The sequence below is a fragment of the Antrostomus carolinensis genome, unplaced genomic scaffold, assembly GCF_000700745.2.
Source record: "Antrostomus carolinensis isolate BGI_N321 unplaced genomic scaffold, ASM70074v2 scaffold31640, whole genome shotgun sequence".
NCBI lineage: Eukaryota > Metazoa > Chordata > Aves > Caprimulgiformes > Caprimulgidae > Antrostomus > Antrostomus carolinensis.
In genome coordinates, this window is record NW_010286958.1 from 11,557 (window position 1) to 27,068 (window position 15,512).

At 37.4% G+C, this 15,512-nt stretch overlaps 1 protein-coding gene across 1 annotated transcript in view; it reads right to left on the reverse strand.

Moving 5' to 3' along the window:
- Nucleotides 1-15: 15 nt before the first annotated feature.
- Nucleotides 16-15,512, reverse strand: part of ARMC8 (armadillo repeat containing 8) — a 67,425-nt gene continuing 51,928 nt past the window's right edge. Inside the window, exons 11-21 of the mRNA XM_010177927.2 lie at nt 14,061-14,156; nt 12,516-12,598; nt 12,142-12,223; nt 9,570-9,656; nt 7,859-7,951; nt 7,238-7,387; nt 5,363-5,458; nt 4,462-4,557; nt 3,898-3,970; nt 2,536-2,629; nt 16-667 (exon numbers count right to left, since the gene is read on the reverse strand). Coding sequence (XP_010176229.2) covers nt 634-667; nt 2,536-2,629; nt 3,898-3,970; nt 4,462-4,557; nt 5,363-5,458; nt 7,238-7,387; nt 7,859-7,951; nt 9,570-9,656; nt 12,142-12,223; nt 12,516-12,598; nt 14,061-14,156 — 984 coding nt within the window. The 3' untranslated portion in view covers nt 16-633. The remainder of the gene's footprint in view (nt 668-2,535; nt 2,630-3,897; nt 3,971-4,461; nt 4,558-5,362; nt 5,459-7,237; nt 7,388-7,858; nt 7,952-9,569; nt 9,657-12,141; nt 12,224-12,515; nt 12,599-14,060; nt 14,157-15,512) is intronic.

Here is a 15,512-nt window from a genome sequence, read left to right on the forward strand (position 1 = left end):
TAATGTAAGTTAAGCTGAAGTTCAGAAATGCATATATTTTACTTAAAAACATTCATCTGTTCAAAATTCAAAATAAACTTTATGGGATACAACAGTTTGGTTTTTTTTAAATAACATTTCATTCAAACTGTATATAATTCATTGAAGTATTCGTACAGCAAACAATGGTTAACCTTTGAAAACCTGTAGAAAAAGATTTTCACACAAAAAAAGGAAAAACAAAATTGAGGTATCACACCCACACACATTCACCCAAGCACACGCACACACTCGAGCACACCCACACACATCCACACACGCAGGCTGCAGCACAAGCAGAAAATTGTAGGCCCAAAAGGAAAATGATGACCGATTGTTCTATCCAAAAGTCCAGGTAGCTCAGGAAAAAAAAAATCAAACAACAACAAAAAACCAAAACAACCCCCCAAGAGTCCTCTGAGTGAAGAAACTACCTCAAGAAAATTCTCAAGTGCACTGGAGACCTGATCATTTAAACTGTTTCTGCAAAGCAGCTCCCTGCACCTGAGAAAAATGCAGCCCAAGGTGACTTGTGCAAATATAAGGAGTCAGGAATATCTCCTGCTATTCCTTAAGTAGACATGAGGGGTGTCCATAGATTCAATTAGTCTTTGATCATGCAAGATACTGCTGGAGTGCTGTCTTCGCCCTGCAATAAAGGAACAAACTGTTAATTACTGGGGTTTGGCTTTATCATCAACAGCTTTATGTACAAGACGATACATTGTGCCAGCAAGAGAGGTTGGATGAACAAGTGAGGTAAAAGGAAGCCAAGTGGCTGGCTCCTTCAGTTTGGAAGAATCTAGCCCGTGGTGCAGAAGTGCTCTGTGTAGGCTGTAACAATTTAAGAATCCACCTTGCATCTAAGAATAAGATATTCTAACCAAATACATTAGATGCTCAGCATAAACTGAGCAACTGGTGGGGCTTAAGATGTATATTGAACCTCATTATCAACACATCTTATAAAAAACCTTAAGAGCAGTAACTGTGAAGAACAATTACTTTTCTGTAATACAGATGTACCATGAGAAGCAGATCTTTGAGCTGAGAAATGAAAGGGGCGTCATAACTCAGAACACACTACAAGAACATTAGTCTTGTCAGGACTACTGGCCCTACCAAAAACATACAATGAGGTGAGAGGGAGAAAAGAAGCAACAGCTAGAGTAATACTGGAATTTATGTAATCTAACACTGTGAAACATTTTTGTTAAGGAAAAAAACACCTCCCAAAAGTCTAGGGTTACAGTTTCATTATCACCAGCACCTGAAGTGACAAGCTTTGCTCTTCCTTTGTCCCTCACACCTCCCAGTCATGCCATCATGACCTTGACAGACCTTTCCAACATCCAATACAACTCAGCAACCCAGAAGACTTTTTTTTTTTTCTTACAAGTTTCCTGCAACATTCACAAATCATACCAGCTCATCAAGGGGGCTGATGAGGCAGGGTTGGGATAGGGTAAACAGTGGGAGTAGGTGGCCAGAAGAAACAGGAGGGACAGTGACTTACAGTGCTAAGCACAATTAGCTCCCTGTCTCTTAAAACCAAGGCTTAAAGTGTTGACAAGCAAGGTCTATTTACCAGAAAGTATTTTTACTGGTGTAAGTTTTATTCCTATTTCTCACTGTTTGAAAACCCTATTTAGCTTTTCCATAATTTTCTGTCAGCCTGTTTATTGATATCTATACATTCCTGATTATCACCTTCAAAACTGATACTTTGGTATAGAGTTTAAACAAAGAAGCCCTAACTTGACTACAAAGGGGTCTAAGAACACCAGAATATCTTTCTTAAAACAAAAAAATCCAAATTTAATGCATTTTGAAACATTGCACAGGTTTGAGTTGTGTTGTTTGTATATGAACTCTTCCAAAAATCAGATAATCTCCTTTAGCTCATGAAAGAAATATGGGTTGTTACTAACTGTAGGTGGGATAATTGCAAAAAATTTACATAAACAACCCAAAACCTGTCATTAGCTATCCTGGTTATTTCTGTTTGTGAAGAAGCAAGATGATCTGTGTAGATACTATAACATGAGTAAGAGAACAGGTAGGTGAAAAGTTACTGTTGAGCTTAGTCAGTTTAAAAGAATTTAACTGAGATAAACAACAGCAGTGATTCTGTATTATCTTTTTAATTCACAGTGTTATGTGACAGTTTACCATTGTTCCAATCCTCTGTAACTTTGTTGGTAGTCCAAGATTTGAACAAATATTTGTGCATCAGTGAGATTTCCGAGAGGACCCTCCACCAGCTTAGAAGATCTTAAGTGTAGTTATTTTATACTATTGAGAACTTTAGTAAAATGTGTTACTCCTGAACAATACAAAACCTGCTCTTTAAATACGTGTTCATCACAATTTCTTTATACACCGTAAAACTCAGTGCAACAATAGGCAGTTTTTCTAGGGGATTTTTCTATAATGAAAATATTTTTAAAAATATACTTTTTAATAAAAAGCAAAGATTTCCCTCAATCTTCTTTTTGGATTTTTCTTTATACTCACTTGTCACACAGATTTGGATCCGATGACTGACTCAATTTATGTAGAATATCTACTATTCCCATGTCTCGTAATTTATCTTGGCGTTCTTGTGAACCTACAACAACAAATCACATTGTGGGGAATATCACCAAAAAGAAGTGTCTGCAGAACAGAAGAAAGGAGAGGTAGCAGAAACCAGCTTAAAGGAGGAGTATGGAAGGCAGGTCAGTTAGAACACAGCAATGGAAAAACTCCCTCAGTTGGGGCTACCTCCCAAGAGAGCTCTGGTTTCTTTATTTGTGCATATGCTTAAAGAAAATTTTGAAGACAAAAATCAGAACACATTTTATCTTAAAGTAAGAAGCTTGACCTCAGTTGGTTTATTCTCATCTCTGTGATGTGGATGCAGAAAACATTTAACTGGAGGTGTGTTTTTGAGTCAGACTTGTAGCACTATATAAAGCCAATATAATGAGCAGAAAGCGAGCAGGAGCATAGCCACGTGTCACACACTGAATTAAGTTCTGTGATCTGAGAGATGTGGAATAAGTTACACAGTAGAGAAAAAAGATCCAGAACCAAGCAGAGACACTGATTTCTTTGCTGAAGAGCAGCATGGTCAACTTGAGAGTCTGTAAATCATCCATCTAAGAAAGTCCTCCTCCTAGCTCCACCATTCCTCAAAGCACACCACCACCAACCACTCCTTCCCCTACCATTTCTTCCAGCTCCATACTGCTGCCTCCACCTGCCCTCTCCACCCCTCAACACAAACACATGTATTTTTCTGTGCAGCAGCGTCCTTCAGCTCCCTCCTGGTTACCTTCCGTTGTTCCAGACCATACCTGTTCTTATCAAATGCCTTCCCCATTCCTTCCAGTTCCACCCACAAGTCCTTTGACCGGTTTCAGAGTCTCCCCATCAAACCCATTCAAGCCATCCATGCTGGGGAAAATTTCTTCGCCACAAATCCCCTTTCTAATCCATTTACCCTCTCCAGTGAGCCTGTTCTCTCCAACAATGAGTTTCCACAACCTCCTCAAAACTCAGAAGCTCTCTTACTAGGATTCTCTTTCACTCCAATTGTTTTCAGATTTTACAGAGATGCTACAGGTGTAAACCTCCCACCTGTGAGTCTCATCAACTCCTACTTATTGACACTCTTTTCTTGTGTCTCCCCTCCCTGCACCAGAAGAGCTCTCTACACTTTCCTCAATGTCCTCCTGACTACTCCCACATATTCCATATTATACCTATAATGATGTCTCCCTCCATGCTTTGGATCCCACTGTGCTGTGCACTGCAAATATTGATTAGTATGCAACATTAGCCTTTTGATCAGGATAGTAACTTGTACATGCATTAATAATAAGGCTTTCTTACCTTCTTCTTCATTCCATATGAGATTAGATATACAAAACATGGCAGCAAGCTGGAGTTTAGCATTTGAATGACTCTAAATATAAAAAAAACGATACTCAAGTTTAGAATAAATTCAGAATTTCTCAGACTTACATTTTGGCATTCATCCTGCAAAAAATAAGGTATCAGAGTTGGGACTAATTCTTATCTACAACTTTTCGCAAAGATAGTGCCATAACATAAAGTACTTGAGTAGCATTCAATTACTTCCTACCAAATAGTTATTGAGGCCTACAAGATATGCCTTTTCCAAGATGATGAAATGTTTTCCATGTAGATTTGTTACAGGTATTGCTTAAGTCACTGTAACATTCTTATAGGAAATAACCACTTGATTTTCCTTTTAATCAGATCCTCAGTACACCTCTGCCATATAGAACCGCACCACATGATTTCTCAAAGACAACTGAGTTTATGAAAGTTAAGTGCATAATACTGAATAATTTAGACAACAAAAAGCTAAAGTATCCCCTTTTCGTTCCTGCAAAAGGCCAACAGAAAACCTTTAAGAGAAATTCCCCATACCATGTAGTATTTGATTTTCTGTAGGATGTCATCATTGGTCATAATTAGTTCTTTTGCTGTTGTTCCATCTGCTATATTAGCAAGTATACATAATGTCTGAAAGAGAGAAAAACTGTTATTTGGCCACAAAATATGATTTATGCAGCTTCCCTGACAGCTTTGAACTTCTCAAAAACAATTTCTTTAATTAGTTTTAACATCTTTAATCTGGAGTTTCCAACTTGTTTACATCTGGGGCCAATGCCAAAGAGTAAACAGCTGTGGATGGACAGCCCTGGCAAAAAAAAAAAAGTCATTGCCATTTTAAAATAAAAAGCAACATTCATTAATTCATTTCAGTGAGTAAAATTTTAAGTGTCTTGTGGAAATATGCAGCATATAGAAAAGATTAAATACACTGGAGAATAAAGGAGTCTATTCTGTATCAGTGGCTAAGGGAAAAAAAAACCCCAAATATATCCATCTAGTTCTTCAGGCCAGGAAAAGGAAAGAGAGAGGCCTATCTGCTGATCTAGCAGAGTAAGAATTTGTTTTCAGCAAGTCTAATCACACATCTTACTTGCAGAGAGAACTCAAACTACTAATGCACCTGGTTATTTACTGCAAATCAGAGAAGCCATCCTACAGAATAATTTCATTCTTGTGCTCTCATATACAGTGCCCTTCTCTTTACCACACCCACACGTAAAAAACCCCTCTGAATTCAATTCAAACACATTTGTAAAAATCCACTAGAAAGAAAAGCATTCTTGTAGGTACTAAAGTTATAGATCTGACAGATCTCAGTAAAATATTCACAGCACATCATAATACCAAAAAAATTACATGTTGAGAAGAGTAAGTATTCTTAGATATTCTTAAATTTTATTCTGCCAAGACAACATAAACCAAAAGAGGTTACCTGCTCTTTGACTTCTATATTGTGCTCTCCTTCCAGAATGAGGGTCACTGCTTGCATGATCTGCTTCCCATGAGTGCTCATTATATGGTCTATGTGCTGCCAAAGCAATGATGAAACACAATCAGTGTAACTTTCCAGACAAAGAAGGGGCTTCCTACTTGAATTACTCTAAGTAAAGAGTAGCAACATTGCACAAAGAGCCTAGCTCCTAGCGAGGTCTCCCAAAACCAAGAACTTATCACAGCAGAAACACTTCATAATATTCCTCTTCATCTGAAGCCTGGTCTTGTTTGAGAGAGCATGATATAGGCCTCGGTTCTGACTTCACTGTAACCTGTAGAAAAGACACTGGTTTCCCAGTTGCATGGAGGCCAGTCTGAAGACTGAATCCTGCTGGACCCAAGCTCTAAGTATTGATGCTGCAGTCAGAAAAAAACACACTTCTGCTAGCTAACAGAGGGATATCCAAGAGGGGTAAGAAAACTGAGGTTTCTTATCTGGTATTTGCTACTCTTAACTGGAACACTGTGATCGGGTCTGATATCCACATTTCAAAAGTCTGAGACGGTTCAGAGAAATAAGAAATACATTACTTATAATCTAGGAAAATTATCCCAAGTTAAAAGACTTACAGGTAAAGGTCATTTGATCACAGGCTATAAACACCTATACTAGAATAAAATTGATCATCAGGAGCCACAGGAAAAGATGAAACTAGATCTACTGGATTAACTGATACCAAAACTCAAGAGTGACAGAGAACAGCCACCAGAGATTACCAGCACATGGCACACTACAATTTTTTAAAACATTAGGGATTCCTGTAGGACTTCTTAAAATTGCTAATAACGAGACTTCATTCAAAAGCTGTTGGATGAGTTATTCTGGAGTGAGTTTTGGGTAGAGAATGAGAATGGCTGGTTCTGGCTCTAAAACATACTACAGAAAGTAGGTGAAGCCAGGACATAGGTTCAGATGAAGAACATCTTAAGTGATAATAAGACTCTGCTGTCAAGAGCTCAGGGTGAATTTAATGAATGACTGGTTATTAAATATCTTTTCACATTAAGACAGAGCTAATTTTCTATGAAGCTTATTGAGACTCGATGAGTACAAATATCAGAAGACTTTTTGCAGTGACCTTTTCATAGTAGAAACACAATACGTGATAAATGCACAGTAGAGGCTTCGTGGTTTTTTTCCCCCACAAAAATGTTGGCTTGCCAAATGTTTGCTGCATGTTTTCCCTCTGTTCTTCACAGGGGATTACCCCTTTCTTTTCCTCCACCAATATCTCTTTCTCCCTGTCAAAAACAATTCATGGGCTTACATTTTCAAACCATTTTATTTCAGTGTGCAAAATGAACGTATGCATTTTGTAAGTGCACAGTCCCACAGTCAAATTCAAAAAGCCAGTACTATATATATAGTTGGTTAAGAACAGAAATATTTCAGGTGTCAAGAAAGAAGAAACACATGTATCCTTAAGATATGTACCTCTCCACACATTGACTCAACAGTGCAACCCTCTTGTTGTTCTGGACAAGTTTCTGAGAAAAACTGTTAGGAAAGTAAGTTTGCTGAAAGCTAAATGCAATGGAATGGAACATTAAATGTAACTATCAAGCTCGTATTTGACAATAATTACAAAGTTTCAGTGGATGTAGAGAATTCTTTCAAACACTTTCTTACACTGATTTGGACATTCAGTTACAGATACTTGGATAAATCCAACGGCCTCAGTTTTAGCAGTACATTGAACGTTAATCTTAAACAGAAAAATAATTTGTCTTACAAAAAAGATTAAGAATTACTTTGTATTGTCTGCATGTTTTAACAGCTTTCAGAAGAAGGTCTGTTTGCAGCTCTACTTACTGGGCGAGTTGATAGAAGATTCCTTAGCAGTCCCAAAGTTTTCATCAGAACATTTACATCGGAATCAGAAAGCAACTGGAATAACTGTTCTGTACTCAGACCTCGTAGGATATCTGATTTGATTTTCTGTTCTGCTTGAAATGCCATATTCTGAAAGAAACAGAAATTTTGTTTGATTTTTTTGCCTTAAACTTGAGCTTTCACTCTTTTAGTAGACTATTACCTGCAAGCATATATCTTGCTAAAATTAATCTTGCAAAGGTTATAATTTATGAGGAACTGCTACACAGCCAATTAAATTTCCACACAGTCTAACAGCTGGCCTGGTTATTACCTGCTTTTATTTGTCCCCTGGCATACTACTGACACTACTTAACTGTTTCCCTGAATGCTTTTGGTAACCAAACTGGTATCAGAACTGAAGAGGTTTTTTTTATTTTATGGACTAATTGGTTAAGTGTTCCAGGGTGATACTGTTTCCCTTCTGTAGTTAGGTGGATAGACAAGCCAGATTTCAGCTATGGTGTTTTTAATAACAATTGACAAGTTCTTTAAGTTACATTCACAAACTTTTTAAGAAGCAAAATCACAAGTGGTATTTCATCAGTGTGTTCCACTCACCATTAAAGCCCAAATGCCGTTCACTCGCAAGGCAAGATTTTCACTCTGTGTTAAACTACATAGAAGTTCTATGGCTCCTGATTCTAAAATAGGCTAAAATGAAGGAGAGGGGGGGAAAAAACACCAACCAACTTTAAAACACTGATTAGACATATATACATATATATGTAATGCAAAACCTTGTAGTATCACATCTTTAAATGACAGGAAAAATATCAATACATGCAACTTTTTTTTTTCAAACTGATTAACATAGTTAAGTTTAGAACAACTGCTTTCAACCTGAACCAAATTTGAAGTTCTAGTTTTATGTAAGACCTGAAGAGCTCATGTGCTAAAAGGATTCATCCAATGACTTATGCTGCTCTAGTTTGTAAAGTGTTCCTTTCTTCCAGAAGTTACTGCTTCAGAAGCAGTGAATAATTTAATATATCTGAGTTTTTGGGAAGTTGTGTGGTTTTTAACCCACTTAGGAGCTGAATTAATCAGAAAACAGGAATGTGTGGAAAATACTGCACTTCATAGGAACAGGACTGCCTCACTGAATAGCAGAAAGACCATAACAGAACGATGCAGCAGCAGTTCGTGCCAAAGTTCACCTGGTCCCATGCACTTGCACACTGCAATGAGCTGCCAATGATTTCACAATGGGCCCAGTAGCTGGCTGGCTCCTAGGGACTTCTCCACAGCCACAACAGGTGGGAGACATTCCCAAATTGGTTTTGACTCAGCTCTTTCACAGGGTACGATACAGATTGACTTCAGCTTTGTTTATTTACTAGCATGACTGCTAGTTTACATATAATTTTCAAAATATTATGTAGAAAAAAAAAGGATATATCAAATAAAGATCAGATGGCTTATAGATGCTTTCAAATCTAACATTTCTAAATATTCCTTCATTTTGCATGAGCAGCATTTATTTTTGGCAATGATGGGGTTTTTTACATGAACCATGTGTCCTGACAGAAAATGCAGTATTTCAACCCAATCTGAAGTGGAATTACTACCCTGACTGTGACCTGCAGTATGAACAAGAAAGCCCATGGGCCCGTGAACTGTGCTTGGCATTATTTCAGTTAATTTTCTGTCTCAAAGACATGAGGAAAACCACCAAGACCAATTGGTCTAACCAAAGTAATCCAAAGTACTCTGTAGGAGCCCACATACACTGCAATCTTGCAAATGTTTTCTGTAATTAAGAAATTGTTCAGACTTGGGGAATTGTTCCATTGCTATGAAGTACTGATGTGTAGGTATGATTTGTATGAAATACAGACATTGCAGAACTCAAGAACAGATATTCTGTATCATTCATTCAAGAACAATAAAAACCACAAGACTTGGCTATACCAGCATTTTCAAGATTACAGCAGTATTTCTCTAAGACAATGGATCATATTGCTGATTATTAGTTTGCTTTCTTCTTGCTTATGAATTTTTTAGATAAGTGTTTTACAAAAATTTCACGTACTTTTCTTTAGGGACTACATTTAACTATTCAACCATCTTTAACTGTCACAGTACTCTAAACCTTTTTTTTTTTTTTTTTTTAATTCACCAGCTATCTGTGATACAGTCTGCCTGGCATTACAGCTCTATAGCACTTCACAAGCAGGGGCTACCAACTAAGATACATTGTACAATGGTTCAATAAACATAAAGGTAACTTTTGCCTATGACCTCTTCTTGTTTCTGGATAAATACTAACCTCCTTGCTTGGAGAGAATTCCAGAAGAAGATTGCATAGTGTAGAAGATGCTACTACAAGAATTTCATTTGGAGCATTCTGTAAAACCTGCAGTCACAAAGGGGAGAGCGAGGAATCTCCGTTAGTAACTAGTAGGATAAGGAAGGGATCATTTTGAAATGGAATACCTGTAATTATGCTGCACTTTGATATTCCATACTTTAGGAGATGCTTTGATGCAAGCAGTGCAGATCCAGACAACCCTTATTCAACTCAATGGGATGATACACATTACATTACAAGCTGGAGGAATGTGAAGTTATTTCACAGAACCCAGATCTGAGAGGGCTCAGGTCTGAATTAAAAAAATCAGTGGGAACGGATCACCGCTCTGCAAAGCGTACATGTGCTGGCAGTTGTCATTCAGCTCTGCAGCCACCCTCTCAACAGAGAAGAGGCTGTGTCCTGCAGTGCATCCCTGTGCCATGGTTTACAGAAAAGTGGAGGAAGCTCCAGGAGGAGCCTCCTCAACACTTCTGTACCTTGTGCAAAGCACAACACGGCAAATTTCCTTATGACCGTCCTTTCAGAAAAGCGATAGCCTGGAACAAGTTATACTCTCTCTTATTTGTGCCTGGATCTCCAGTGGGATCGATACATGCCGTTCTCAAACAGAGCATCTCTTGCACGTTCTGAGAAAACTCAGTGAGGAGATAGGCATGGAGGATACAACCGCTCCTCCTCCAAAGAAAAGGGGAATGGAAGGATTGTCCTGTATCGCCTTTTCTTTTGGAGCAGTGAGCAAACTGCAAACATTAACAATTACTGCATTTACAGAGGTTTGCACTGAAGTACATATATGTAAGTCCTATAGTTTTAGACATTGTTCTTCCATGGCTTACACAGCTATATGTGCTAGGGGAGAGAAAAAGAATTTACTTAGCTGTTATTAATCTAAAGTGAAAACTGATTTATCTTTATTTAATATTACCTTTATTTTTCTATTAAGAATAATTCTTGACATTCTGGAATGAACATACAAGTTTCTGACTTAAGCTTATTTAATACAAATCAAAATGAACAACTGCCAGCAGCTGTGCATACATAAAAGTCTGACATCTACATTTTTTTTTTCCACATGGCTCTCCTTTTATGCTAGTTGTGCTTCTTCAAGCAATCCTGTCATTTGTGTGTTTTACATTTAACAAAGGCTCAAATATCTTAAAATATTCAAACCATTCCCTCCAAGCCGCTTCAGGTGATGATCATGAGTCCTGAATCATGGGATTATTACACTACAGTGATAGCACAAAACTTGCATGATCAAATCTCCCTTGACCTCTCAATAAGACTAATGAATTGGACATCCATGGATTAGTATTGCAACTCACACACCCAATCCAAGGATGAATGCTTAACTTGTATATAGTAAGTGTATTGTGTATACTGTCAGAAAATAATTTCCCCATCATTTCTACCACAAACTCTGTAAAAAAGTAAACCCATACTTTAGGCCCTCTAATTCATGCAAACAACATAAAAGGCTGAGAAAGTTTCTTGGCCTGCAGCCAACAAGATGGCCAGAGGGTGTAGTATAACTAGTGAAGCAAGTTTTCTTAAGTCCATAACTTGTGAGAATCAGAACATAAGGAAAACAGAAAGAGTCAAGCCTGAAAAAAAAGTCACCGAGTGGTGTCCAACAGGCATCTTTCTTGCACTGAAATATCACTAGAAGTAACTGAAGGACCATCTGATCTTTTACTTCCTTCCAAGCTCTTGAGTGAAGCTTTGGACAGTCAGCTCACATAACTGCTTTGTTATCACGCTCATTAGTTCATTTTTGCCGACAACATTATCTCTGGTCTGGCTATTTTACTTCTGAATAGTGACAAGCTCACTTCAGGTGATTTTCTTGGCGATTCTCACGGATGTCAATACTGCCCAGGCTTTCAGGCTTCTTGCTAACAGACTCTGTCTGTTCCCCAATTTCGAGGTCTAGAAGATCTTGAAACTGAGAAACTGGTCCATTTGTCAGCACTTAATGACAGTCACATTATAGGATGAGAGGTAATATATACCTTACACACTTTGATCTCATTTAATCTTGTGGATAATTGCATTATATTAAAATGTGTATTTTTAAAGGTCTTGCAGAGCTTTTTGGCTTCAGTTTTAGAATTCACAATGAAATCCAGAAGGTAGAGAAATACAAGAGAAAAAGCAGATCTAAATTCTCCTGTAGGGCTTACAGACCAAGTCTGAACTGTGCTATCTAGTCTGAGCCTGAAATTACAGGAGATATAGTCCTCCTAGCGCCCCATGTAAACACCAGGAATAACACACACAGAAAAAACAAAAAACAACCAAAGAAATAATAAAAAAAAACCCAACCAAAAATCAAGCACAGACCACCACAGTCCTCTCTTCTGCTGCTTGGCTTTTTTTGTTTTATGACTCTCATAGGAGAAGGTCATGTCATTTTGATTTCTAGGTAATTTCTATTATGAAAGCCATGAAAATTGAACAGACACCATATCTTCCTTTAATGGAACAGAACACTTCAGTAACTGAGACTTGACTTTTCTTTACTTACCTTCATTAAAGGTTTCCATACAGCATGGTCCTGAAAACTTGTCCTGAGCTGCTGTACAGAACGGGACAAACTGTGCAAACATCTGTAGAGGAAAAGAACTCTTCACTGTGAAACATACACACTCACATGTACACTATTGTAATAGTTACATTGCTTCCACACAAAGATTCAGCTTAGAATTTGGTTAAATAGTGGACTGTAAATAGCAAAAAGAAAATATTGTACTAGTCCAGGATAACTTCCCCTCTCCCAAGAAATTTTCCAACAATAGAAATGACTTCAGACTAGCTCTTCAAAAATTAAAAAATTAAACAAGTGCAGCATCAGACTTTGACAAGACAAAAGTATTTGTATGAATCAGAAAAACCTCCTACCTGACTGCAGCTAATCGCACCTTGATACTAGATTCAGACAAGCCATTAACAATACGGTCCATCATATTTTCAGTCTCAATGATCTGGAACAAAAAGGAATTAATGCTATATGAATAAAATAACATAAGCATTTATGAGTTGTTGTTTGGGTTTTTTTGTCTGCAATTTTTTAAATATTGTATGTAAAAACTGTAGTCAAAACCGGCAAGCCACATTATCTTCCCAGATTAAGTGGAAAGTAGTGTCTATGTGCACACAGTTTAGAAAAATACCTACATTCTATGCTCCACTACTGCTTTCAAAATGATTTTATTAATCATCAAGGAACAAGAGGAGGTTTTTTATATATTTTTATATATATATAAACCTTAATGTCACATGAAAACAAAAGAGAGCATGTGAGAGTGCACACACTATACACACACTACAGATTGTGCAGCTATCTGGAAAAAAATACATAGTAGTTCATCTGTCATATTTAGACATGGCCAGCACAAGCACTTAATACTAGGATAAAAGGGAGTTAATAGCAAGGTGAAAAATGGCTTTTGTATAATAAATCAACTTCCTCATGTACACACCCATCATTTATTAAAAACAATGCTTTGATGTGTAAAAGAAGGATCCTTACTATTAGCTAATTAAGTTCATCTTGCAACAAAAGAGAAGTTTATGGGTTTGAATTCTGAGATCCTGAATGGTTCCCCACTGATAAATCTTCCTGTTAGTTATCTTTTCAACACTGTGTTTTCCTGTCTCCTTCGTGTTCATATCCATCTTCCTTCTGTTTTTCCTCTTTAACCAGAAAATTAACTCAGAAAATTCTCATGCCTCCTGTACTTGCAACATTTGACATAGCAACTCTAAGCTTAATTTTAAAAAATGCTGTTTTTAATCAATTCTTTGTTTAATTTCCCTCCACTTTCCATGTATAAATGTTTAACTTCATAAGTGCTCCAATCATCCAATCTCTTTCCTGTCATGTTTGAATACAGTTTGTTCTCCTTCACACCAGCTGCTTTGTTCTGACACCGCAAGCCCCCTTTGTCATTTCAGAATCATGGAACAAATTTTGACTTTGTTTTCCAATATAATTAGACTTTCCAGGGCTTATTTTTGAAAAAATATTTGTTTTATAATAGAATACATGACAACAGAGGCATATTCTGTCCCTTAGAATATAGGTTTCAGAAATTACTCATATGCCACAGCAATATTCCTGTACAGCTTATGAGTAGCAAGGATGACATGTTGAAATACAACTTATTGTGAGAATCTAGCTCATCACTGTGAAGATGTTTACATAAAAAAACTGTACTCTTACATTTTGTTATAGCAAGATATTAATTTCTGTTCAAAACCCATGCAAAAAAAGTGCAATCTGAAAGTTTATAGTAACGTAACAGAAAGAGAGCCTTCTTGTTTCAATCTATTTACATTACAATGAAAAAAAAATGGCTGTAAGGGTGCAAATTCTTGCACTGCCTTTCAGCCTAACTTTCAGCTACATCCTTGTCTGATTGCTAACATTTTTGTCAGGCTCACCTTTTTTCGGATATCTTCATCATTTGCTCCCAGGGAAGCATAGAGCTTGAAAGCAGCCTGGCGCAGTTCATGGGCGTGCTTCAAATCATGGTCAAGCTATTTAAATAAAGCACAGATAACAAACTTTGGCATTAAAAAATTACATGTGCGATACTCTTACTTGTTCTAAAGTTGTGCTTATCTACTGGGGTTTTGTCTACCACACCAAGGGCATCCAGAAACACAAATTACTCCATTAGCTGATGTCCACGTTTACCAACTGAATACAGTAACTGAAGTTTAGAACACAGTTAATTTCTCTGCTGAGTTGCAGATAAGTCAACTTAAACAATTTGAGGCCAAAACACTTCTATAAAGTTACAACTCTATTCAGACCATATTCAGATAAAAATTATTCTTATTTACCCAACAGAAACCTACAAGAACAAGCAAGGAGAAGTGAAAAAACTGGGAGGGAATCAAGGGAAATTTTATCAAGAGAACTGAAGCAAAAGCAGGAATCAAAGCCTGTCTCTAAATCACAGGACGTCCATCTTCAGGTGGAAGCTAACTTCTGACTTCTGTAAAGATAACCCAGCAGGGTACAAGCTGTCTAGGAGGTTTCTGGAAGGTAACTTCTTAACAGGTGCTAGAGGGGTGAATTAGGGTGATGCACCACTAGATAGGCTGCTCACAAATCAGGAAAAACTGCTCGGGGGCATGATAATTAACTGGCACACTAGCTATAGGGATCATAAAATAATTGTGTTCAAGTTCCTGAGAGGTGTGAGAAAGGCGCAGAGCAGAGTAGAGAGCCTTGACTTCAGGAGAGCAGACCTGGAGGAACAGATGGAGTGTACCCTGGCTTCTTCAGCCAGGAGAAGAGAAGGCTGAGCAGAGACCTAAGAGCAGCCCTCCAATACCTACAAGGAGAAGATGGAGCCAGACTCTTTACGGAGATGCACAGCAAGAGAAGGAGAGACAATAGTCAAATTGAACCAGAAGAGGTTCTTACTGCATATAAAAAATAAAAATTCAGTATTAGAACAGTTAAACTTTGGAACAGATTGCTCAGAGAGGTTATTTAATCTCAATTTTTAGCAGTTTTCAAGATCCTACTGGACAAAGCCTTGAGTAACCTTATCTAAGCTCAGCACTGACTCTGCTTTGAAAAGAAAATAAAGACTTTCAGACCTTCTCTCATTCTTTCCAATGAGAATGATTCTATGAGTCTGACTGCTCTCAAAACTCTGTACCAAAGGGCTCCATAAAACGATGTAATATTTAAAGTCTACACAAAATGCCAGAAAAATGCTAGTATTAAGCAGCAAAGTGCTGAAATAAAAGAACTGACAAAAATTGTGTGAGTCATTCTCTCTGCTGCAGCTATATTAGAGCAGAATGTATTAAATCATTGTTAAAATATTTAAAACAGACAAGTAGTTGTTTGGCAATGTCCTCACTCACGTAGTT